Here is a 25,353-nt window from a genome sequence, read left to right as displayed (position 1 = left end):
TTTGAATTCATAAATGTAGAAAGTAAATGCATGTGGAAATATGAGATGATGATATCTGTACATGGAATTTATTGATGAATACGTACATCCAAATTTATATGATAGATTTTAGTGAACATTGAAATTGAGCTCAATAAGTGATTTGGTAATTTAAATCGTGATTGGTAGGAAGAGTTAATGAATTGCATATTTATAAATTGTTACACGTATTTGTCTGAAATACGAGGAAGTGATGGTAATTGATACATGGAAATATGAAACTATGATATATATAAAAACATGGAATATGTTTGATAAATGTGTTCATTCATAATTATGGAATTATGTACCTCATGTGTGCTATTTGCATAAAGATAATATTTCAAATATTTTGGTGAATAAAGCTTAAATATGAAATAGTATGAAATCGAAACAAATTGTTATAAAAATATATTTAAATTATCTGTAAGTGTTTCGTGCTTCTCGATAATGCCTCGTACTCTATTCCGGTGACGGATACGGGTAGGGGGTGTTACACCCCCACCGGAGCTCATCCACACATATGAAAGAAAAATTAAAGTCAAATAAAGCATAAAGTTTTACAATTCGAAGCAAAGTTTTTTTTTTTTTATCTTCATTCCTCTTCAAATATGAAACAACCAACATTACAAATCATGTCTCATTTCCACCCCTTCTTTTTCCCATTCACAATCTTCAATGCCCCAACAATATCGACTTTTGTAATGGCAATTCTAACCATTGCCTCGGCGCAGGTTAGTGAGGCGCCATCACCGTCGTTGGATGCTGGAGCTGGACTCTCTGTCGGCATTTCTACAGCCGCCATTGGCTTCTCTTTGATCATTTATTTTCTTGGTTTCTTCAAGTATTAAATTTATGGGCTTGTTTGGCTCTCCTCTCCAGTGGCAAGAACTAGGGGACCATGGCCCCTAAGGTCTAAGATTTTTCAATTACCCCATTTATATACATATTATAACCCTCTCAAATATAGAAGTAGGCTCCTTTAATAATTTTATAGTATTAAAAGAATTATCCTTGATAAAAATAAAGAGAATCTTTTTGAAGAAGTTAAAATTGAGGAGTAAAATTTGGAATATGAAAAGAGATATTTCACTCTTGGCACTCAAACTATTTTCCTCGTCCCTTCTCTTTGTAGCTGTCTCCACTTGCAAGTTGTGCAGATTTCGTCCCCACCTGAGCCTTCTCAAAGTTAACATTTTAACTCCACCATTGCCTTTTTTTGTGTGGTTTTCTTATATATATTTCATTATATGTATACTTATGATACTAATTTTTTACTTCGTTAGATTTATTGTAATAAAGTTGATTCTTTGAATAAAATGTTTACGTTATTATTTGTCTTTTTTTGTTGAATTTCTTTATTTTTGCAACGTGAAAGAATTTATTCTAATTTAGCGCAATAAAAGCAGAAATTTAAATAAAAGCAAGATTCCATTATGAGAGTAGATTGACGAGGGAGAGAGACGGTGGTCGGGAGTTCGGGAGGGGATTCTTATTTTCTTTAATATTAATATAATTATATTTATTTAATATTTATATAAATTTTAATATAAAATTTAAATTTATTACTATATATTTTTTGAAAATATTTATATATGTTTTTAAATTTATTAGAATTAAGATTAAATTAAAATATTTATAAATTTTGAGAGTTAATTTTTTAAAATTATGACTAAATTAATATAATATGTAAAAATTAAGGGCTAAAATTATTATATCAATTTTTTAACTATCACGTAATTTTGTCGTTTGTGATTTTTATCTGGAGTGACCAGAATGACCTAATTATGTAATATGGATGCTCAAGTTATAAACTTTTTTATTCTAAGTGCCTAAAGTAATTTTTTGTATAACTGAACGATTATATGTATATTTTACTTTTTTATTTTACAATTATAATTCCAACTAAACTTTTTTTTGAAAGGTGAATACTCAATTAATAAAATAAATACTCTAGGTTCTCAAACTTTTTTTTTAATGTTTGAATAGGACGAATGGTTGATAAAATTTTACATGAATTTAATTATATAAAATAAAAAATTATTAGAGCTGTAATAGAAACATTAAATAAAAAAACAATTTAATTCAAATTAAAATTTTTTGATATCATAATAAATTTAGTAATTAATTTAAATATTTCAATTCGAGGGAATTTTGAGAGTCGTCTGAGTTGATTTTTAAGATAAAATAGTAAAAACGTTACCTTTATGAAATTTGATGCATCTGTGAAAAGTAATATTATTTAAATCAGTCCGAACAAACAGGTCAATTCAAGAATCGATCGGGATATTAATTTAAAATATATTTTTAAACCGATTAGACCAAGAACCGACACGAAATAGTTGAATCAATTAAAAATAGGTTCAATAGGTAAAATATGCTAAAATTCATTGAGTTCAAATATTTTAAATTTTTTTCATTGAACTGATTGAAGTAAAAACTTAATAACTTGACTAGTTGAACCTGTTTAAGAAAGATCAGTGAAAAGATAAGGTCGAAAAGAATAAAATATATATGTAAACATTCAGGAATCTTAATTATATCACATTTTTTTGAAGCTTTATCTCTTAAATGTTTAAAGAATATAAGTCAAGAAACAGAAAAACAATCTCTGAAATTTAATATACTTGATATGGCAAAGTTGAGTTTGAACTCAAATCATTTATATATATATTTAAAAGATACTTGCATTTTTTGAAACTATATATATAGGTATTTTCCTATATAATAATCATTAACCCCACGAACCAGTGCTCTAAAATCTGTATAAAACGTCGAGAGGTTTTTAGGACAGAAAATCCAAACCAGTAATTTTATTGCAGATGTTAAAGATCCGTCCCCAACATGTCCCATATGTTCCTCTGGTCTCTGTTCCTTTCACCACATCAACGGAAGAAACTTTCACGATTTGGATGAAATCTCTGATTCTTAGCGGCAAAGGCTGCACCGTGTTCGACTCAAACGGCCGGATCGTTTATCGTGTTGATAATTACAATCGCAAGTACTGCAATGAAGTTTACCTAATGGATTCTGCCGGAAAAGTTTTGTTCACCATTCGAAGAAAGGTGAAGCATTATTTTCTCAGAATCATATTCAAAATCGTTGGACAAATGATTTTCTGAAAACTATATATAATATGGAAATCAATTAAGTTATTTCTTTTTGGGTTGCAGAAATTTAGGTTGATTAAAATCTGGGAAGGATTTGGAACATTCAGTGGAAAAGTTAACGATGAAGATAAAAACCCAGGTTTTGAAGTACGAAAAAGTTGCAGGATTTTAAGGTGCGACTCCATCTGTGAAGTTATTGTCGGGTTACATAGAGATCAACCGTGTCAACATTACCGAATTGAAAGCTGTCCAGGCAAATCAACGTTCCAGATTGTTGACAAGCTCGGCAGGCTTATTACGGAGGTAAAACTGATAACAATAGCTATAATTATTGAATGCTTTAAAGTATTGTTGATTAAATGGTGTTATTGCATGACGATGAAACAGGTGAAAAGCAAGCAATCTAAAAGTGGAGTTAGTTTAGGAGAAGATGTATTGACAATGGTGGTGGAACCCCATATCGATCACTCTCTTGTAATGGGCCTTGTTGTAGTTTATAGTCTCATCAATGGTACAATGTGAAGGAGTCAAAACTTTACCCATTCCGACTCTTGCTCATGTACATCTTACTAATGTTTTATATATCTAAATCAAATCCAAATTACAGTGGTTATTGTGATTAAAATGTTGATTATCACTTAATCTTCTATTATTCTATCCAAATCTACCTTTTGTTTAAAATTATGTAATAATTACTAATACTAGCGAATTATCATACTTTAATTTTAAATCTGATAATAACATAAATAATCGACTGATTACCTCCCCTAAACAGTAAACAGGCGCATAGTCAGTCTCTCTCTCGCTGCCTTTGCAGCTTTGCCGATAAGAGAGCCTAGTTTTTTTTTTTTTTCTTAAATCTCCCTAATTTTCCTTAAAATTTTCCGGAGAAACTAACGCTTGCAAATACCAAAAAGAAAAGACAAAAAAAAAATCTTAGTAACGGCCTTAAAAATACGTATCGAACAGAACACACGAATTTTATTCAATGTGGTGAAGATCGGCTTCTTTCATTCTGGACAGACAGCAACATCAAAACGACACCGTTGCACCGAGTCCCGAATCCTTCCTCCTGTCATCTCCTCCTCCCATGGCTGGTTCTCCCCTAAATCCTAAATCTAACATTTCTGCCTATTACCAGACCCGTGCCGCCCACCACGCCGTTGTAACGACAGATTGGCTTGCTCAGGCCCAGGCGGCTGTTGGCCGTCATTCCAGCGAAGATGGTTCGCTGGGAGGTGATAAGGGAGCTGCCCCAATTGGAGGAGGAGGAGGAGAAGAAGGAAGCGGGAAGGCGTTTAGTGTTATTGATGAGTTCAATAGCTGGAGGAAACAGCCTGCTTTGGCTGAGGCTGTGGCAGCTATTCGCGCCCTTGCGGCGGTTATTAGGACGAGTGAGGCTACCACTATGATGGAGCTTGAAATTGAGCTTAAAAAGGCTTCTGATTCGCTTAAAGTGAGTATTTTGGTTATTATTTTCATTTTTTTAAAATGCTTTAGACAGTGGCCATTGTTTTAATCATGTCTGATGGATTTAATTATATTGCGAAATTTCGTGAAATGATAAATTTTAGTTTAGCTTTGCTTGTTTGAATAATTTTTAAGCTTATTATATTTATCGTGCTTTTATAAATCTTTCAGTGGCATTTTTTATTATTATTTCGTCACCGATAGGTACATTAGGATCTTAAGAGAATTATATCTATATTTATGTTCCTCGTGGAGGTACAGTCAACATTGATTTATCCGTTGGCACATTAATCCGTAGACAGTTTTCACTCATAATTTCTATGTAAAGGAAGGTGCTTTTTGCTAGTTTTCTGTGTCTATTGTTTATTGTATTTTCAGGAGTTAGGACGCTGAAATTTGCAAGAGCCACAATTTTTTTTTTGTGTGTTTCTACTTCCCAAAGCAATAAAATGGTAACACCATGATGCAGTATGCTTGTCAAGGCCTAATAATTATACATTTTTGAGTTTATTCTTGAGTTCCCCATGGACATTATGAGTTGTATTGGCACCCTAGTTTCAGGAGTATATTATAAGTTGTTTGTGTTTCTTGATACAAAAGCAATTCTCTTTGTGATTTTTTTACCTTTGGCAATAGGCTTAAGTCCTTTAGAGTGGCTGGATAGATCTGGTACTGTTTGGCCAAAAGGATATGCATGTGACTAGTCCGCAAGCAATTCTTTTATGCTACTTCCAAATCTTAAATAATTGTTTGCTTAATCATGTTGTTAATTATCCTGTTAAAGAATGCCTTTTTAGGTGTTGAGCATTATCTAGTGTTGAAGGGATGTTTTTGGTGGCATGCTATATCTATGAGGAAGCTTTGCACACATCTGTTGCCAATACTTGTAGTTATGAGTTATTGTATGCCATTGAATTTGTGTTAGATACATGTTATATGCTAACTCACTATGTTTTGGAGAATTTTAATGTCATGGTAATCAAAGAAGCAAAGCATTTTAATGGCATCAATTTTTTTACAATTAAAATGTCCACAAGCTAATGTGTATGAACTTGGGATGTGGAGTTCAGCTTATTGGGATATGGAAACTGATTAGTAAAATGTGGAAATTGTCCCAGTTAATACCACATTACGTTTGGTTTCCATGTTACAATACGAAATCTGATGGGAAAATTAAATTGCTGTCTGCTAATCATTTTCATTTAGTTTGCTGTTTAAATAATGTTGCCTCACTCTCAAGCTTATGTTTGCTTTGGCAGTCGTGGGACACAACCTCTATCTCGTTGACAGCTGGTTGTGATCTCTTCATGTTGTATGTATCAAGAACATCAGCTTTAGAGTATGAGGACTTTAATTCAGCTAAGTCTCGCCTGATCGAACGTGAAGAGAAGTTTGGGGAAATATCTTGTATGGTATTTCAGATAAATTGTGGCTTTTCTAGTAAATTGCTTCTCTACTGTTTCATTTCATTTTAATTATACTTGAAGCATTCCTGTTGTTGAAAGACATTATTGCCAAACATTGTAGGCTCGCAGGATTATTACAATGCTAAGTCAAGATTTTATTTTTGATGGTTGTACCATTTTGGTACATTGTTTCTCTAGAGTTGTTCTCGAAGTATTGAGGACAGCAGCTGAAAACAAGAAACACTTTAGAGTTTTCTGCACAGGTTTTACTTTCTATGTACCTTGTCATGTGCATGCAACTATTTCTTAACAGGATTAAACCAAATGTGCTGTCATCAAAAAAGAAGTCTAGTCATTTTATCTTTTTTTGCATATGTTCTACTAAGTTGTATCATATGGCGGTGTTTATGAACGAGTTCACATTGTTTTAATACAGAAGGAAGGCCAGACAGAACTGGATTACGATTTACTAACGAGCTGGCCAAGCTTGATGTTCCCGTAAAGCTTTTAATAGACTCTGCTGTGGCATACACTATGGATGAGGTGGACATGGTACTCTTTCGAGCTGATGGAGTGGCTGAAAGTGGAGGTATCATAAACATGATGGGGACATTCCAGATTGCATTGGTGGCACATAGCATGAACAAGCCTGTTTATGTGGCTGCAGAAAGCTACAAGATAACTAAAAAGTTTCATTTCTTGCTCTCAGGTATTTGAATCCGAACAAAGAAATAGAACCTAGAAAGAAGGGTTCAGACTACCGGCTAGCATAACTCAGTTGTGAATTTCTTCTTCCTTGTAGTTTGCTCGATATTATCCTTTGGACCAAAAAGATATGAGTCCTGCACGACTCCCCATGATTTTGGGGTACCAATCCCATCCAAGGTTGAGGTAGAAACATCGGCTCGAGATTACACTCCTCCTCAATATCTTACTCTACTCTTTACAGATTTGGGTGTGCTTACTCCTTCCGTGATTAGTGATGAGCTCATTCAACTATATTTATAGTGACGCTTCAATGTAACTTCTTATTCTCAATGTGAATGTTTGTATTCAATGCTTTAGAATTCATTTTGGGGCTTTTGTTTTTTTTATGTATTTGTCGATTGTATTTTGAGCAAAACAGTAAAAATTTTGTTTAATCCTTATAATGTTGACAATTTTATTTTGGTTTTCTATGAAAATTAGTCTTGTACGTGTTAAGTAAAAAAAAAAAATCTATTTGGTTTTCTATCAAATGAATCAAGTTCAAGATGAGTCTGGATGAATAGTTGTCTAGATTCAAACGAATGTGAATAGTTGTTTATTCAGATTCATTCTAGATATGTTATTTTAAATAATTATTTTTTGAAAAATGTATCGATTTGTTAACGATTTTTTAAATATTTGCTTGATGCGGCAAAAATGCCATGTCAATATGCAGTCCATGTGATATGTTATGTATCACTATTTTAATCAAAGTCAGTAAAAAATGTTGCGATCAATGTTAGTTAAAGGTTTCATGGATTAATTTTTTTTGCTACAAGAGTTAGAATTGAAAGTTTAATTGATATTTTTATTTCTTATTGATGGTGTTTTTTTTACTATTACCCCATAAACTATCTTTGAGGGGTGATTAGACCAGAAGAAATAGAAAGGGTGGTATTTTAAAATGATGCTCTAAAGCTGCCGGGATTGATAGCATGTTGTGGGATATTGTAGGTCCTCCCATAACTCAAGCATGCTTTGGTTTTTTATTGAAAGAATTTAAGACCGTAGATCACTCGTATTTTGAGGATGAACGTAATGTCCAATTAGCCTTTATAATGTGGTTTATAAAATTTGAACAAAAGTTTTAGTGAGTAGATTGAAGGGCTAAGTCAAGATTGATTACACCATAAGGGAGACATATTATTGATAATCTTTTCTTAGGGGTTGAACTTATGCATGCAATTAGGAATACAAAATAAGGGAAGGGAATTTTGGAGGAATATCAAGTTTGTCCATGAATTATAGAAAAATCTTTATTTATATCTTAGTCCATCAAGTAGGAATCAATAAAAGCGGTGGTCTTCGAATATGTAGGAATCAAAAGAGTAGAGCGACCCCAAAACTCTTGGAATCTATTTGGGATCCCTTTGTAACAAGAAAGTTTTTCCAACCCCTATTGATATATTGCAAAAATAAATTAGCACATTGGAAACCTTTATGTTTAACAGCAGGCAATGGTTGTAACACCTTGTACCCGACCTAATCGTTGGGTCCGAAACATGAAATGCCACATTTGTTGTCAAAGTAATTATGATTTCGTCTTTAATATCTAATCGACGATTCATACAAGCAAATAGGTTTCCAAAACTTAATTGAAATACATTAATTAAAACTCTTTTCAAATTAATGGTTAAATAACCGTTTGGTCCTTTGACTAATTGTTAATTTGGTCTTCAAGCATTTTTCAATTTAAAATTCAATAATGATTGAACTTTTACAATTTAGCCCCTGAGCTTTAATTAATGGTTTTCTCGGTTAAATTACTTAACCAATCTTTAATATATTTCCTACTAACTCTATAAATAGTTTTATTTTATCTTTTCGGACTCAGTTTACGGAAAAAGAGTTTCAAAATTGTATTTTCTGACATCAACTAATGTCGGGTCGTTACAATGGTATAGTCCCAATTTGCATCTCTCCCTTTGTATTGATTGTCTTATGTTAAAGCCCCAAAGTGTATCAATCAAGTGCTTTGAATGGTTAGGGTAAGGAACTAAGTATTCTCCTAGTGAAGGGAAAGATGAATTCATTTGAACACATTCATTGATATTCCTTATGAATCCATATGAAGTCAGTGTACACAAGCTTAGACAATTTGAAGAATACAAGGCATAGAAACTACACTTAACTTTGATTGGAAGTGGTTGTGGAATCTTGATATTCCTTATGAAATTGTGATTTTTCTTTAGCACTTCTTACAATTTGTCAACTATGTAAGCAGAAGGATGAGGATGTGAATCACTTATTCATTAAAGGTTTGTTCGCACGCGCTGTATAGTTTGGACTGGGTTTAGACATTAGAATGAGAAGTATAAACGTAGGCAATGTAAAGAATTGGATATTATGGAAAGGGGTAGATGATGCAACTTGTATATTTAGTATTGGTGCGAAGACTATGTGGTTGATATGGAAATCAGGAATGAGGTGATATTTAAAGGTGCGAAACTTGATCTTTATAAACAAGGAATGAGGTTCAGAAATTGTCTACTACACCTATAGAGGTATTTCAAAATAGAAGTAGTAGAAAAAGGAAGGTAGTTTGGTTATAAAAGGATGCTCTAGTCATAGCAACTCCAGTATAGGTTGGTCAGGAATGAGTAGTAGTGATATTTGTTTAGTTGGCAAGAATAAGATGGTGCTACGGTAGGGATATATAATAATTGCTCTTAGAGATTTCAAGGATCATGTAATTGTTTGTCGATCTTTTTCTTAGAAAACTTAACGTTGATTGATGTGTTTGTTATGATTTTCACAATCGATGAAGGAGGTTTTATTGGGCAAGTGTCAAGGTACATTGGAAGTTAGAGCCGATTAGCTTGGATGTTTGCCGACTTAGTCAACAAATAAGGGTTGTGATATAATAAAGACAACATCCATTATCAGAGTCTATGTATGGATCAACCTCTTTCACAATTGATAAAAAAAAATATGTTTTTTAGTCTACCTATGTAATAGAGTGATATTTATTACTATCTATTGCATGCTTCTGTCTTTTTTATAATAAAAAAAATCAAAATTATAACTAATTGTGGAATTTAAATGTTAGATTAAGGAATTCCATCTCCCTGATGCCATTGAAATATGGAACATTTGACCTTTTTAGTTGTTAATTAAGTTGGAAAATGGTGAATTATAAATGAATCCTTCCCTTTAGTAGTATATATAATATGTTATTCCGCTAATAGTGAGGAATAGGCGACAATAATTGAAGGAAAGATTACTATATACAGACAGCTTTTGTCCCTTCAATGTTCAGACACTCTAAAATAACACTTGTCATTTCAAAAGGTGTAGCTCTAGGGATAAGACCATGACCATGCAAATAATATAAATTTAAAAGCAAGATTTGTCTTAATCATAAGCTGATGAAATGCTTTTAGGTTGCTTTAATTTAGATTCATAACAAAACCCCTTTTTGACTTGAGGCCCATAACCCACATTCGTCTCCCTTTTTTATACTAATATGTTGAAGTTTAATAATAATAATTGCATTTGCATGTGATGTTTACCAAACCCCACTTCTCTCAACCTTTGTTTCAAATTGTTTTTAGCATTCCATTGGGGCCTCAATGTCTCTCATTTATCCCTTGTTAATGGCAATTAAGATGCACGTAGCCGACATGCTTTATCCAAAATCAATAACACTACTCAGCTCATGGACTGGGTAAACACCTCCATCCTTAGTAATTAAACCTTTATTAAAAGACTAAACTTAAGGTGTTATATAGAGGAAGTGAACACGTGGAATGCCACTTTGTTAATTTTTGCATCGTTCTTATCTTTTTTACTTTTTTCATTATGACTGTAGATGGGAAAGAAAGAGGGCATATAAAAATAGAAAAAGTGGTGATTATATTATATGGTTGGAATTGAAAGCAGAAATATTGAAATAATGGAAACTTTGTCTTGTGCACTGAAGAAAGTCAGATGAGTCCCCACCCAATGCCTTGGCAGTGCTGTGCTGTGCTGTGCTGTACCTCACATAATGTGCATTTCAACCCCCACATTTTACCACTCCCTCAACTATCCATAGATTTTAATTCATAACGCAACAAAAAAGTTTTGGTTTCATTATATTTGTATTTTTTTATTGGGAATTATCCATATTTATGGAAAATCAAAGATATGGGCATCAAATAATTGAAAGTCAAAGATATGGGTATCAAATATTGGAAAGTCAAAGATATGGGTATCGAGATATTGGCATAATAAAATCTGAGATATTTGCAATATATGGTCCCTGATTGTAAAGTGACTTTGCAAGTTGATCCCTGAACCTCAACTATAAATAGGCATAACCATCTCTCATTCTGTATCTCAAACTTGTCATTCTCTACTTAAGGCATTGTTTTCTCTCTCTCTCTTTGTAAATTCTCACTTGTATTTTGGAGTGAAATATATTTGGTAGTGCCCGAGGACGTAGGCAAAATTTGCTGAACCTCGTTAAATTCTTGTGTTCTTTATTGTATTATTCTGCATGAATTGTGTGTGTGATTGTAGTGATTTATTGTGCTATTAAATTACGATTGAGGGATATTCTGGCTAGGAAAGACCTGGTACTTAAGCGATCCTTGCGATCCACTTCTCTTTCCTGGGAATTGAACTTAGTGTGATTTTTTAGTACAATAATTTTACTCTTTTACACACTTCCGCACAACAATTGGTATCAGAGCTAGATCCGTACTTGGGGAATACGATCGTTCACGGCACTGTTCACGTACTGTAGTTGGGATTGAGGAGAAAAAAATGGAAAAGTCATCGTCAAAGACTACTGTGACCAATGCGAAATTTGAAGTAGAGAAATTTGATGGTACCAATAATTTTGGTATGTGGCAATATGAGATCCTGGATGTCTTATGTCAGCAAGAGCTGGATATAGCCCTTGAAGAAAAACCTGACAAGATGGATGACAAGGAGTGGGCCAAGATCAATAGACAGGCATGTGGAACAATTCGCCTATGTTTGGGCAAAGAGCAGAAGTACTCTGTCATGAGGGAGACATCAGCGAAGAAGTTGTGGGATACACTGGAAGAAAAGTTTCTAACAAAAAGTCTTGAAAATAGGCTTTATATGAAAAAGAAACTTTATCGATTCACGTATGCACCCGGTATGTCGATGAATGACCATGTGAACTCATTCAATAAAATTTTAGCAGACTTGCTAAATTTGGATGAGAAATTTGAAGATGAAGACAAGGCATTACTGTTGTTGAATTCTCTTCCTGATGAATATGATCATCTTACCACCACATTGCTTCATGGGAAGGATACAATCACATTTGATGCAGTCTGTAGTGCGTTGTATAGATCTGAGACTCGAAAGAAAGATAAAAAAGATCACAGAGATACAACTACATAAGTCTTAACAGTAAGAAGTCGTTCGCGCAGCAACAAATCTGGTAGAAGGAGTAAGTCCAAAGGGAGACCTGCCAAAGATGAATGTGCTTTTTGTCGTGAGAAAGGGCATTGGAAAAAGAATTGTCCTAAGTTACAAAAGGGTAAAGCTATTTCTGATGCATGTGTAGCGAAGCATGATGAGGAGTCAGACTTTAGCTTGGTTGGCATGGCAATGGCATGTCATACAGATGAGTGGATTTTGGATTCGGGATGTACTTACCATATGTGTCCTAATAAGGACTGGTTTTCTAGTCTTAAAGAACTAGAAGGTGGAGTTGTTTTTATGGGCAATGATAGCGCTTGTAAGACAATGGGAGTAGGTACAATCCAATTGAAGAATCACTACGGCTCAATTCAAGTCTTGACAGATGTTCGCTACATACCTAGCTTGAAGAAAAATCTTATCTCATTAGGGGTCCTAGAATCTAAAGGGCTCACAATCACTTTGAGAGATGGATTACTAAAGGTAGTAGCTGGGGTATTGACGGTGATGAAAGGCACAAGAAGGAATAATCTGTACTATTTAAATGGAAGTACAGTTATTGGATCAACATAAACAGCTTTTACGAAAGATGCATGTAATGGCCCAAATTTGAGGTTATCGGAACAGTGGTTTCGGAACCACAAATCCGATGAGAAAAATTTTATTTTTCTTATATTTTTATGGTCTACAATTTCACAAAATGATTTTTTTGAAAATTTCGTTCGAAAATTTTGACGTTTGGGCACTCAGTTTAGTCAAAAGAACTAAATTGTAAAAAGTACAAAAGTTGAGTTCTACATGTTAGAGGTGTCCAATTGTTATGAAACTTTAAATTGGAGGTCCTTATATGGTAATTATACCATTGGTAACTTGGTAGACAAAAATGGACATGAGATAAGTGAAATAGAAAATTTTTAAGTTAGGGGCAATTTGGTAATCTAGTAATTAAAATGAATTAAAAGGGAAAAAGATGGCAAAAATCATCATCTTCTTCATATGAACGAAATCAGCAAGGGGGGAAGCCATAGTTAGGGTTTTCAAGCTTCCAAGCTCCATAGTAAGTGATCCCAAGCCCCGTTTTTAATGTTCTTTACGTTTTTGAGATCTCGGTAGCTTAATTTAGCTTATTCTAGCTCCATAGTAAGAATCCTGAACTTGTACCGAAGTATTATGTCCGTACATCCGGGAGGTAATAAAATGTATAATGACTTGAAAAAGATGTATTGGTGGCCGAGTATGAAACGTGATATCTCTGAGTTTGTATCAAGATGTTTAGTATGTCAGCAGGTTAAGGCTGAACATCAGGTACCTTCGGGGTTGCTTCAGCCAATCACTATACCGGAATGGAAATGGGAAAGAATCACTATGGATTTTGTATCTGGGTTACCGCTATCTCCGAGGAAGAAAGATGTCATTTGGGTAATTGTCGACCGATTGACAAAGTCCGCGCACTTTATCCCAGTATGTATGGATTATTCTTTAGATAAATTGGCTGGATTGTATATATCTGAGATTGTTAGACTACATGGAGTGCCTGTCTCCATTATATCAGACAGAGATCCCCGATTTACGTCTCGTTTCTGGAACAAATTGCAAGAAGCTTTGGGTACTCAGTTGTATTTCAGTACTGCATTTCATCCTCAGACAGATGGCCAATCTGAGCGTGTAATTCAGGTATTGGAAGATATGCTCCGATGTTGTGCATTAAAGTTTCAAGGTAATTGGGAAAGGTATCTACCTTTGATTGAATTTGCTTATAATAACAGTTATCAGTCCAGTATTAAAATGGCTCCGTATGAAGCTTTGTATGGTAGAAAATGTAGAACACCATTATATTGGACAGAGCTCAGTGAAAAGAAGATACACGGGGTTGATTTGATTCGGAAAACAGAAGAAAAAGTAAGACTGATTCGGGATAGTTTAAAAGCAGCTTCCGATCGTCAAAAGTCATACGCCGATCTTAAACGAAGGGAGATTGAATTTCAGGTGGGTGATAAAGTATTCTTAAAAGTGTCTCATTGGAAGAAAGTTCTCCGGTTCGGTCGAAAGGGTAAATTGAGTCCAAGATTTATCGGACCATATGAGATTATAGAAAGAATTGGACCAGTTGCTTACCGATTGGCTTTACCACCGGAACTCGACAAAATTCATAATGTATTTCATGTATCTATGCTACGACGGTATCGATCGGATCCTTCACATGTTATTACTCCAACAGAAGTAGAAATTCAGCCGGATATGACTTATAATGAAGAACCGGTTAAAGTATTAGCACGAGAAACAAAGGAGCTTAGAAACAAAAAGGTAAATCTGGTGAAAGTGCTATGGCAAAAGCACGGGATTGAGGAAGCAACATGGGAACCGGAAGAGACAATGAGGAAGCAATACCCGAATCTCTTTACTGGTAAGATTTTCGAGGACGAAAATCCTAAAAAGGGGGGGAGAGTTGTAATGGCCCAAATTTGAGGTTATCGGAACAGTGGTTTCGGAACCACAAATCCGATGAGAAAAATTTTATTTTTATTATATTTTTATGGTCTACAATTTCACAAAATGATTTTTTGAAAATTTCGTTCGAAAATTTCGACGTTTGGGCACTCAATTTAGTCAAAAAGACTAAATTGTAAAAAGTGCAAAAGTTGAGTTCTATATGTTAGAGGTGTCCAATTGTTATGAAACTTTAAATTGGAGGTCCTTATATGGTAATTATACCATTGGTAACTTGGTAGACAAAAATGGACATGAGATAAGTGAAATAGAAAATTTTTAAGTTAGGGGCAATTTGGTAATCTAGTAATTAAAATGAATTAAAAGGGAAAAAGATGGCAAAAATCATCATCTTCTTCATATGAACGAAATCAGCAAGGGGGGAAGCCATAGTTAGGGTTTTCAAGCTTCCAAGCTCTATAGTAAGTGATCCCAAGCCCCGTTTTTAATATTCTTTACGTTTTTGAGATCCCGGTAGCTTAATTTAGCTTATTCTAGCAATAATTTAACCTAGGGTTTATATTTGGAAAAATACCCATAGGTGAAAAGTGTTTATTTTGATGTTTTATGATAGAATATAAAGCTAGAAATTATGTTAAACAACTTTTGCTAAGCGATTTTAAGTGAAAACAAGTAAAACGACATAATCGGTAAAAATACCTAATGTTCATAAGTACATGTTAGAGTGGGAATTTGATGTTGCCATAGAAGGAAAAAATGTTCAGAATGTTATAAAACATAAGAATAAGAGATGAAGTTTAATTTCCGAGCCTTGGGGCAAAAATGTAATTATGTAAAAGTTTAGGGGCAAAATTGTAATTTTGAAAAGTTAGAGTCGAGGGCTGTTTTGATGAATGTGATTATTAAATAAGTTAAATTTACTATTTTAGATCAAGAAGTACGAAACTCGAGGTTAGACAAAGGGAAGAATAAAGTTGAAGACTAAGTTGGTGAATTTGGCTATAATTGGTACCGAGGTAAGTTTACGGTAAATAAATGCAATATTTCAATATTTATTATTCATGCTGTTAATTTCCAGCAATTATGAATTTATTTTATGAATTTATTTGATGATGATCCAAGCATGAAATGATAGAGAATTAAAATTTAAAAGTCCCGTTGATACATAAGGATGGTACTGGATACGAATGTCATGACATTTGGGTAAAGAGATCCCATGTAAGACCATGTCTGGGACATGGCATTGGCATCCTTAAGATCATGAGAGGTCCCCTGTAAGACCATGTCTGGGACATGGCATGGGCACCGAGACGAGAGGTCCCATGTAAGACCATGTCTGGGACATGGCGTTGGCACCGAGATGAGAGGTCCCCTATAAGACCATGTCTGGGACATGGCATTGGCACCATCACGAGAACATCCCATGTAAGACCATGTCTGGGACATGGCTTTGGCATGTTATTATCAGAAGAGACCCGAGTATCCTTATTATTCCAATGTAGCTCAACGGGCTTGTAAACGAATCATGTTCATGAAAGTTCAGTTTAAAGCATAAATGGCAAGCTCAGGTAAGTTGTAAGACTTAAGAACTTATTATACTGTCAATTGATGTTCAACGATGCAGCAAGGATTGAGTAAGTTATGCACACAAGTATTCTAAGTAAACAAGTAAGAGAACTAGTATGAGATTAACTAAAGAGTAAACTAGAGATATAGACATTGAGTTTAATTATTTAAGTTAAATATTGTTATTTATTTGCTAGTAAACTTACTAAGCTTTATGCTTACTTCTTTTATTTCTCTTTCTCTTATAGTATTGCAAAGCTACTTCAAGGATCCTGAAGAAGTCGGAGATCGTCCACACTATCAACTACAACTGCTCGGTATTTTATATCGAAACACGTTTGAGTTATGGCATGTATAGGGATTTAGTTATTTGTATGTTTGTAATGATGATTTTGCTAATGAGTGATGTGTAAGTATTTGATTATGTATGGTTATTAAAATGATTAAGGATGAAGGTGTTTGTTGTTATGAAAGATTAGGTGATAAATTATGCATGGAAATCATGAAAGGATAAATTTTTGCAAAGAAACAGAATTCAGGCAGCACAGTGACGTGAATTTGAAAAATCACCCAAGATAGTATAAAATGAATTAGAGGGTGAATGATATATGGAATTAAAGATTGTTGAGTCTATTTTCATGGAAAAATAACGGTGTAGAAAAAGGAAATTTATATTTTAAGATATGTGAATTTTAGTAAGATAGGGTCAGAACTGTTTTTGGAGTCCCCTGTTCTGAGTTTAGAAAATAATTACAAATTGTACAAAAATGGTTATGAGTTGAAATTTACATGCTTAGATTTCTTAATGAGTCTATTTTCTGTAGAAACAAGTAAGAACTTCACATGAAAATCCTACAGTGAGAAAACTTATTTTTAGTGACTAGAGGTCAGGGCAGTCAGGTGGTGAAACAGGGGAGACTTTAACTAATAAACTGTACTAATTTCCTGAACCAAAAATTCTAAAAATTTTATGGTGAGTAGATATATGAGTCTAGTTTCAGGGAAAATTTACAGAATTAAATTTCGAGTTCTGTATCTCAAGTTATAATTAATTTAGTAACTGCTGCGCGATTGGACATATTTGCTGCGAATAATGAAATAAATTTTCAAACCTAGTTTTTATGCTCCGAATTGGTAAGATAAGCTAAGTAATGCCTCGTGCTCGACTCCGGAAACGGTCTCGGGTAAGGGGTGTTACAATGCAGATTCAGAGGCTACCAGGTTATGGCATATGCGATTGGGACATGCTGGTGAAAAAGTTTTGCAGAGTTTGGCGAAGCAAGGCTTGTTGAAAGTGCAAATTCTTGCAAATTGGAATTCTGTGAACATTTTGTTCTGGGCAAGCAGACGAGGATAAAATTTGGTTCGGCAATTCACAATACAAAAGAAATTCTGGACTACGTTCACAGTGATGTGTGGGGACCTACTAAAGTGGCTTCTTTGGGAGGTATGCACTATTTTGTTACTTTTGTTGATAATTATTCAAGAAAAGTATGGGTGTATCTAATGAAAAGGAAAAATGAAGTTTTGGATGTATTTCTGAGATGGAAGAAGATGGTGGAGACCCAGGCTGGTCGAAAAGTCAAACGACTTCGATCAGACAATGGTACTGAGTACAAGAATGATCCATTTCTACAAGTATGTCACGATGAAGGTATTGTACGACACTTCACTGTTCGAGATACACCACAATAGAATGGGGTGGCAGAACGTATGAATCGGACTATACTGGAGAAAGTTCGATGTATGTTGTCCAATGCTGGATTGGGCAAAGAATTTTGGGCTGAGGCAATTACATATGCGTGCCATCTAATTAATCGGTTGCCATCAGCTGTAATAAATGGAAAAACTCCTATGGAGAGGTGGGCTGGTAAACCTGCTATTGATTATGATTCTTTACATATTTTTGGTTCCACTGCATATTATCATGTAAAAGAATCTAAGTTAGACCCAAGAGCAAAGAAAGCATTATTCATGGGTATAACTGGTGGAGTAAAAGGATACCGTCTCTGGTGTCCTGATACAAGGAAAATAATTTTCAGTAGAGATGTGACTTTTGATGAATCAACCATGATGAAGAACAATGATTCACAAAAGGATAACACAACCAGTGGCACTTTGCAGCAGGTGGAGCTTGAAAAGGTTAATGATGATCCAGCTAATATTGAAGGAACAAATGATGAAGAAGTTTCGACCCAAGAACTTCTACAACAACATGATTCAATTGCATATAGAAGGCCAAGAAGAGAGATTCGTATGCCTGCTCGCTTTGATGATATGGTGGCCTATGCACTTCCAATTGCAGATGATGATGTTCCTTCTACTTACACAAAAGCAAGAAATAACTCTGATAGTGTAAAGTGGAAGCAAGCTATGAATGAAGAAATGCAGTCTCTTCATAAAAATAGGACTTGGGAGTTGGTGACACTACCTAAAGGAAAGAAGGCAATTGGATGCAAATGGGTATATGCAAAGAAGGAAGGATTTCCTGATAAAAATGAAGTTCGATACAAGGCTAGATTGGTAGCAAAGGGTTACGCTCAGAAAGAAGGAATAGACTACAATGAAGTATTTTCTCCAGTTGTGAAGCATTCGTCTATTCGGATTTTGCTAGCCTTGGTTGCGCAATATGATCTTGAACTAGTTCAGCTCGATGTGAAGACCGCATTTTTACACGGTGATTTGGAAGAGGAAATCTATATGACTCAGCCAGATGGATTCAAGGTTGCTGATAAAGAAAATTGGGTTTGCAAACTGACAAAGTCGCTTTATGGATTGAAACAATCTCCAAGACAGTGGTACAAGCGATTTGATCAGTTCATGAAAGGGCAAAGGTATACAAGAAGTAAATTTGATCATTGCGTGTATTTTCAGAAGCTACAAGAAGGATTTTTCGTATACTTGCTCTTATATGTTGATGATATGTTGATAGCATCTAAGAGTAAAGTTGAAATTGAGAGATTGAAGACTTAACTCAACCTTGAGTTTGAGATGAAAGATCTAGGTGAAGCTAAGAAGATCCTTGGCATGGAAATATGTAGGGATAGAGCTCATGGCAGAGTTAGTTTATCTCAGAAGAAATATTTAAAGAAGATACTACAGAAGTTTGGCATGAACGAGCAGACTAAAGCTGTAAGTACCCCGTTGGCTTCTCATTTCAAGCTTTCTGCACAACTATCTCCTTCGACAAATACGGAACAAGAATACATGTTACAAGTTCCGTATTCTAATGCAATAGGTAGCTTGATGTATGCAATGGTGTGTACAAGACCCGACATTTCACAGACAGTTAGTATAGTGAGCAGGTATATGCATAATCCTGGAAAAGGACATTGGCAAGCTGTGAAATGGATTCTACGGTATATTCATAAGACCATGGATATTGGATTACTGTTCAAGCAGGATACTACACTTGGTAAAGGTGTTGTTGGGTACGTTGATTCTGATTATGCCGGTGATTTGGACAAACGAAGATCAACCACTGGTTATGTGTTTACTCTTGCTGGAGGAACAATAAGTTGGAAGTCTACACTGTAGTCTACAGTTGCGTTGTCAACCACAGAAGCTGAATACATGGCTGTAACAGAGGCTGTAAAGGAAGCTATTTGGTTACAAGGTATGGTTAAAACCTTGGGATTGGTCCAGGAGCATATTAATGTGTATTGTGATAGTCAAAGTGCTATTCATTTAGCAAAGAATCAAGTCTATCATGCACGTACAAAGCATATCGATGTACGTTTCCACTTTGTGCGGGAAATTATTGATGAGGGGAAAATTCACCTTCAGAAGATTAAGAGTGCAGATAATCCCGCAGATATGATGACCAAGGTGGTAACAACAATCAAGTTCGAACATTGTTTGAACTTGATCAATATTCTGCATGTTTAACAGTTGAAGAAGGCACTATCAAGTGTTGTTGACAAAGGCAGAGAGAATTGTGTGAAGATAAGATTACTCGAATCAAATCTTCAAGGTGGAGATTATTGGGAATTATCCATATTTATGGAAAATCAAAGATATGGGTATCAAATAATTGAAAGTCAAAGATATGGGTATCAAATATTGGAAAGTCAAAGATATGGGTATCAAATATTGGAAAGTCAAAGATATGGGTATCGAGATATTGGCATAATAAAATCTGAGATATTTGCAATATATGGTCCCTAATTGTAAAGTGACTTTGCAAGTTGATCCCTGAACCTCAACTATAAATAGGCATAACCATCTCTCATTCTGTATCTCAAACTTGCCATTCTCTACTTAAGGCATTGTTTTCTCTCTCTCTCTCTTTGTAAATTCTCACTTGTATTTTGGAGTGAAATATATTTGGTAGTGCCCGAGGACGTAGGCAAAATTTGCTGAACCTCGTTAAATTCTTGTGTTCTTTATTGTATTATTCTGCATGAATTGTGTGTGTGATTGTAGTGATTTATTGTGCTATTAAATTACGATTGAGAGATATTCTGGCTAGGAAAGACCTGGTACTTAAGCGATATTTGCGATCCACTTCTCTTTCCTGGGAATTAAACTTAGTGTGATTTTTTAGTACAATAATTTTACTCTTTTACACGCTTCCACACAACATTTTCATTATGATCTCACACTGTCACTGACCTTTGATTAAAGGCATAAAAGAAATGATTCCAGATCCCACTCACTTGGCTTTCTTTTTTATTTTCATTAATCTAAATTTTGATTCATTTCATCCACTTTTATCGTATACATCAATATCTTAAAAGTGCAGATTTGTTAAAGTAGATTTAAATACATTTGCCGTATCAGGCTGTAGCATGAACAAGGCGTAACCTAATCTCCCCACGTATGTCTATCAGCTTTTAAAGATGAAAACAAAAACAAAAAACTTTAAGCTATTATATAAAAACAATTTGATTAGTTATTGGAAAGTGTGAGGTTAATTAATAAAATAAAAAAAATTCATTAATTTATTCCTATTCTACAATTTAGTAGAAGAAAATAATAAATTTTTGTCTTAAGTGATAAAAGATAAGTTCTATTAATACAACAAATACTTCTAATGAATATTATAATTAGTTCTATTAATTCTATCACAACTCAAATATGATATATTTAGAGTGATTGCAAGTACTTAATACGATAAAAAAATTAACTTCGAATGGTTCAAGATGATGGGAAAAAACAATAAGAGCGGAGAATTTATTAAATTGGAAAAGATAATGACAAAATCATCCCTAAAATCATTTGTAAAAGTAAGAGTACATGCCTAAGCAAAATTAAGAAATGTGCTACATGAACAGATAAAAAATTCTAAAAATAAATACTTATTAAATAATGAAAAAAATATAAAATTTAAGAAAATATGAGTTTAAAGTTACTAATAAAATTATTTATTATTCTAAAATATTATTAAAATAAAAACATATTACGAAACAGAACGGAGAACTTTCCAAGAGAAATTGTCAAAGATTAACAGAATTTTAATAATGACAGACATCATCATTTATACATCACAAATTGTGAAGTAATAAATATACTCATAAAATAAATGGGTAAAGTAAAAAGAAAAAAATAATGTGAAATGTATGAAAAAGAAAAAAAAAGAGAGAATTGGTGGAAGAAAAAGAGGAGTAAGACTAACGGCTGTTGGAAAAAACAGAAGTGAAGAAGCAAAAAGAGAAAAAAGAAAATGAAATTTTATTAATTAAGATTATATATTAATATTAGTTTACCTACCAGTGCCACGGACCAAACTTCTGTTATCGTTACTAAATAAAATTTATCATTTATTAATTAATAGCAAGCAAGCAACGTAGGTGAAATATAAGGGGACTGTGAAGTCACGTAAACATAGTACATGATGACATGTAAAATGCGGGTCATTTCTTAATACAATGCAACATTATTTATTAATTGCATTTTTATTTTTATTTGTATTTTATTTTCTTTTTCGAAAAATGACAACCAATAAGACTTATTTAATAAGAATTTGAATAAATTATAGTGATAGAAAATAATGATTTTTCTTGGCAAGAAATCAATGAAATTTTGTTGGATTTATCTCAAAACGTTTATGGCATTACGAAGATTTGTCATTGTTTTTGTAGTAGGGACATTGGAATGTCAAAGTTTACCGACAAAACAACCATAGCAGCACAGCACAGCACAGCAAAGCCAATCCCCACCGCCATTACTGTTTCACTGCTTGCCCTACTGGATTCTGTATAGTAACGGCCACACAGTTCAAATCTCTCTCCTTTTTATGTAAGTTTTTGGTCCTCCCTCACTCTCCCCACTTCTCCATTAACGGACGGTCTCAAAGCTCCAACCTTTCGCCCACCAAATGGGGTTCTTTCTTTTCTTTTTCCTTTCGCTTCTCTCTTTAGCTTCTTCAGCTTCCAGAGTGGATCAGAAAACCTTCATCGTTAGAGTCCAAAACGAAGCCAAGCCTTCCGTTTTCACCACTCACAAGCACTGGTATGAATCTTCACTTTCCTCTGTTCTCTCCCCATCAACTCCTACCCAACTTCTTCACGTCTACGACAGCGTTTTCCACGGTTTCTCGGCTAAGCTTTCGCCGACTGAAGCCCTCAAGCTTCAAACGCTTCCCCATGTCATCGCCGTCATACCCGAACAAGTCCGGCACTTGCAAACCACGCGTTCTCCTCTCTTCTTAGGTCTCAAAACCACCGACAGTGCTGGCCTTTTGAAAGAATCCGACTTTGGGTCGGATCTTGTTATCGGAGTCATCGACACGGGTATTTGGCCCGAGCGTCAAAGCTTCAACGACCGTAACTTGGGTCCTATTCCTTCTAAATGGAAAGGCCAATGTGTTACGACAAATGATTTCGGCTCCAATTCTTGTAATAAAAAGCTTATTGGAGCAAGGTATTTTTGCAGTGGTTATGAAGCAAGTAACGGCAAAATGAATGAGACCTCGGAGTTTCGTTCCCCACGAGACTCGGACGGCCACGGGACCCACACTGCTTCCATTGCCGCTGGAAGGTATGTGTTTCCAGCTTCTACATTAGGTTATGCTAAAGGAGTGGCTGCAGGGATGGCACCTAAGGCAAGGCTTGCAGCTTACAAAGTATGCTGGAATGCTGGTTGTTATGACTCTGATATTCTCGCCGCCTTTGATTCCGCCGTGGCTGATGGCGTTGATGTGATTTCGTTGAGTGTTGGTGGTGCTGTGGTGCCTTATTATCTTGACGCCATTGCGATTGGTGCTTACGGTGCTGCTGAGAAAGGGATTTTTGTGTCGGCCTCTGCTGGCAATGGAGGTCCTGGTGGACTGACTGTTACCAATGTGGCTCCATGGGTGGCTACCGTTGGTGCTGGGACGATTGATCGGGATTTTCCTGCTGATGTTAAGCTTGGAAATGGGAAAGTGGTGACTGGAGCGGGGGTGTACAATGGGCGGGGCTTGTCTCCGGGTCGGATGTACCCGTTGGTTTATGCCGGATCCGGTGGTGGTGATGGGTATTCTTCTTCTTTGTGTTTGGAAGGTTCTTTGGATCCCGACTTCGTGAAAGGCAAAATCGTTTTGTGTGATAGAGGGATTAATTCCAGGGCTGCGAAAGGGGAAGTTGTAAAGAAAGCTGGAGGGATTGGAATGATTTTGGCTAATGGGGTTTTCGACGGTGAAGGCCTAGTTGTCGATTGCCATGTGTTGCCAGCTACTGCTGTTGGTGCATCAAATGCAGATGAGATTAGGCAATACATTGATTCCGCATCGAAGTCCAAATCATCTGCCACTGCCACTATTCTCTTTCAAGGGACTCGGTTAGGGGTGAGGCCAGCTCCGGTTGTGGCCTCATTTTCAGCTCGAGGGCCTAATCCCGAGACCCCAGAAATTTTAAAGCCTGATGTGATTGCTCCTGGATTGAACATCCTTGCTGCCTGGCCTGATAAAGTTGGTCCTGCTGGGATTCCATCTGATAACCGAAGGACAGAGTTTAATATTCTTTCAGGCACTTCAATGGCTTGCCCTCATGTTTCAGGATTGGCTGCTTTGTTGAAGGCAGCTCATCCTGATTGGAGCCCTGCAGCCATTAAGTCTGCCCTCATGACCACTGCTTACACAGTTGATAACCGTGGGGAAACTATGGTTGATGAATCCAACGGGAATACTTCAACAGTTTTGGATTTTGGATCAGGTCATGTTCACCCCACAAAGGCTATGAATCCCGGTCTGGTTTACGATATAACTCCGATGGATTACGTGGACTTCTTGTGCAATTCAAACTATACGATTAACAACATTCAAGTGATCACCAGGAGGAATGCAGATTGCAGTGGGGCAAAAAGGGCTGGCCATGTTGGGAATCTTAATTACCCATCATTTTCTGCTGTTTTCCAACAATATGGCAAGCACACGATGTCGACACATTTCATTAGGCAAGTGACTAATGTTGGGGACCCAAATTCAGTGTACAAAGTTACTGTCAGGCCACCTAGTGGCACACTGGTGACGGTAGAACCAAAGCAACTTGTTTTTAGGAGGGTAGGCCAGAAATTAAATTTCCTTGTAAGAGTGGAGGCCATGGCAGTGAAGCTCGCTCCTGGAAGCACTAACATGAAAAGTGGTTCAATTGTGTGGTCTGATGGGAAGCACAATGTCACTAGTCCCATAGTCGTAACAACGCAACAACCTCTATAGTAATGAGATTGTGCTGCCGTTTTCCTTCTATAGAACTCTCTCTATATAAATATGTAATGAGACTGTGCTGTCGTTTTCCTTATCACAAAACGGGTGGTGCTTGCTTGTAATGCAAAGGAGAAGTTATAATCTGCAGAGTCTACTGGACGGTGCAGGTCATATATATATATATCTTTATTGTAGATCCAGAAGAAAGAATGTTTTGTAGAAATCGTGTCTTGAGAAGATGCCGAGGATAATGAATGAAAAAAGTTTCCCTCTTTTTTCATATTTGGGACTCAATTCAGTTTTTTAGTTTGATGTAAATTTGTGTATTGCTTACGTTGGTGAATGCACGTGGGAAGTGGGGAAGGTGTGTCTAGGTAGGTAATTGTCATGTACTATTGCCGGTCAAAAGTAATATAATGCATGTAAATTTTAACCGCTCTACAGAAAGGCCATCATAACAATGACCATGGTTAAGACAAAAATCATGTGGGTGGTTTTGAGCATATAGGTTTGTCTGCAGGTATTGGTGTGGGTGTAATTTGAAACCAAAGAAGATGATGAGCAAAAATGAAACATCCTT

General features: G+C 35.4%; 3 protein-coding genes across 4 annotated transcripts; all 3 read left to right on the top strand.

Annotated features, from left to right (window-relative positions):
• Positions 1 to 2,709: 2,709 nt before the first annotated feature.
• LOC121203047 (protein LURP-one-related 11) lies at positions 2,710 to 3,783 on the top strand. The gene is made up of 3 exons (XM_041113527.1): positions 2,710 to 3,083; positions 3,192 to 3,431; positions 3,516 to 3,783. The coding sequence occupies exons 1-3, from the start codon at positions 2,841 to 2,843 to the stop codon at positions 3,648 to 3,650; spliced, it is 618 nt and encodes a 205-aa protein (XP_040969461.1). The 5' UTR covers positions 2,710 to 2,840; the 3' UTR covers positions 3,651 to 3,783.
• A 123-nt stretch (positions 3,784 to 3,906) lies between these two features.
• On the top strand, positions 3,907 to 7,075 carry LOC107958346 (translation initiation factor eIF-2B subunit alpha). 2 transcript variants are annotated; one of them, XM_041113526.1, is made up of 4 exons: positions 3,907 to 4,584; positions 5,858 to 6,038; positions 6,441 to 6,593; positions 6,714 to 7,075. In XM_041113526.1, exons 1-4 carry the CDS (start codon positions 4,219 to 4,221, stop codon positions 6,719 to 6,721), a joined length of 708 nt encoding a protein of 235 aa, XP_040969460.1. In that variant the 5' UTR covers positions 3,907 to 4,218; the 3' UTR covers positions 6,722 to 7,075. The 2 variants fall into 2 exon arrangements, with proteins under 2 accessions (XP_040969460.1, XP_016749583.1); XM_016894094.2 differs by having other exon boundaries at positions 6,441 to 6,713; positions 6,807 to 7,075.
• Positions 7,076 to 22,108: 15,033 nt separating this feature from the next.
• Positions 22,109 to 25,053, top strand: LOC107958348 (subtilisin-like protease SBT1.5). Its single transcript, XM_016894097.2, has one exon. The coding sequence runs from the start codon at positions 22,467 to 22,469 to the stop codon at positions 24,783 to 24,785; it is 2,319 nt and encodes a 772-aa protein (XP_016749586.2). The 5' UTR covers positions 22,109 to 22,466; the 3' UTR covers positions 24,786 to 25,053.
• Positions 25,054 to 25,353: the final 300 nt, after the last annotated feature.

This window comes from Gossypium hirsutum, chromosome A05 (assembly GCF_007990345.1).
Source record: "Gossypium hirsutum isolate 1008001.06 chromosome A05, Gossypium_hirsutum_v2.1, whole genome shotgun sequence".
Classification (NCBI taxonomy): Eukaryota; Viridiplantae; Streptophyta; class Magnoliopsida; order Malvales; family Malvaceae; genus Gossypium; species Gossypium hirsutum.
This window is presented reverse-complemented; position numbering and strand designations above follow the sequence as displayed.

Coding starts and splice junctions, on each gene's coding strand:
- LOC121203047 (XM_041113527.1), top strand. CDS start 2,841: ATGTTAAAGATCCGTCCCCAACATGTCCCATATGTTCCTCTGGTCTCT. Junction 3,084..3,191: donor TGTTCACCATTCGAAGAAAG/GTGAAGCATTAT, acceptor TTTGGGTTGCAG/AAATTTAGGTTGATTAAAAT. Junction 3,432..3,515: donor TCGGCAGGCTTATTACGGAG/GTAAAACTGATA, acceptor ACGATGAAACAG/GTGAAAAGCAAGCAATCTAA.
- LOC107958346 (XM_016894094.2), top strand. CDS start 4,219: ATGGCTGGTTCTCCCCTAAATCCTAAATCTAACATTTCTGCCTATTAC. Junction 4,585..5,857: donor AGGCTTCTGATTCGCTTAAA/GTGAGTATTTTG, acceptor TTGCTTTGGCAG/TCGTGGGACACAACCTCTAT. Junction 6,714..6,806: donor GTTTCATTTCTTGCTCTCAG/GTATTTGAATCC, acceptor TCTTCCTTGTAG/TTTGCTCGATATTATCCTTT.
- LOC107958348 (XM_016894097.2), top strand. CDS start 22,467: ATGGGGTTCTTTCTTTTCTTTTTCCTTTCGCTTCTCTCTTTAGCTTCT.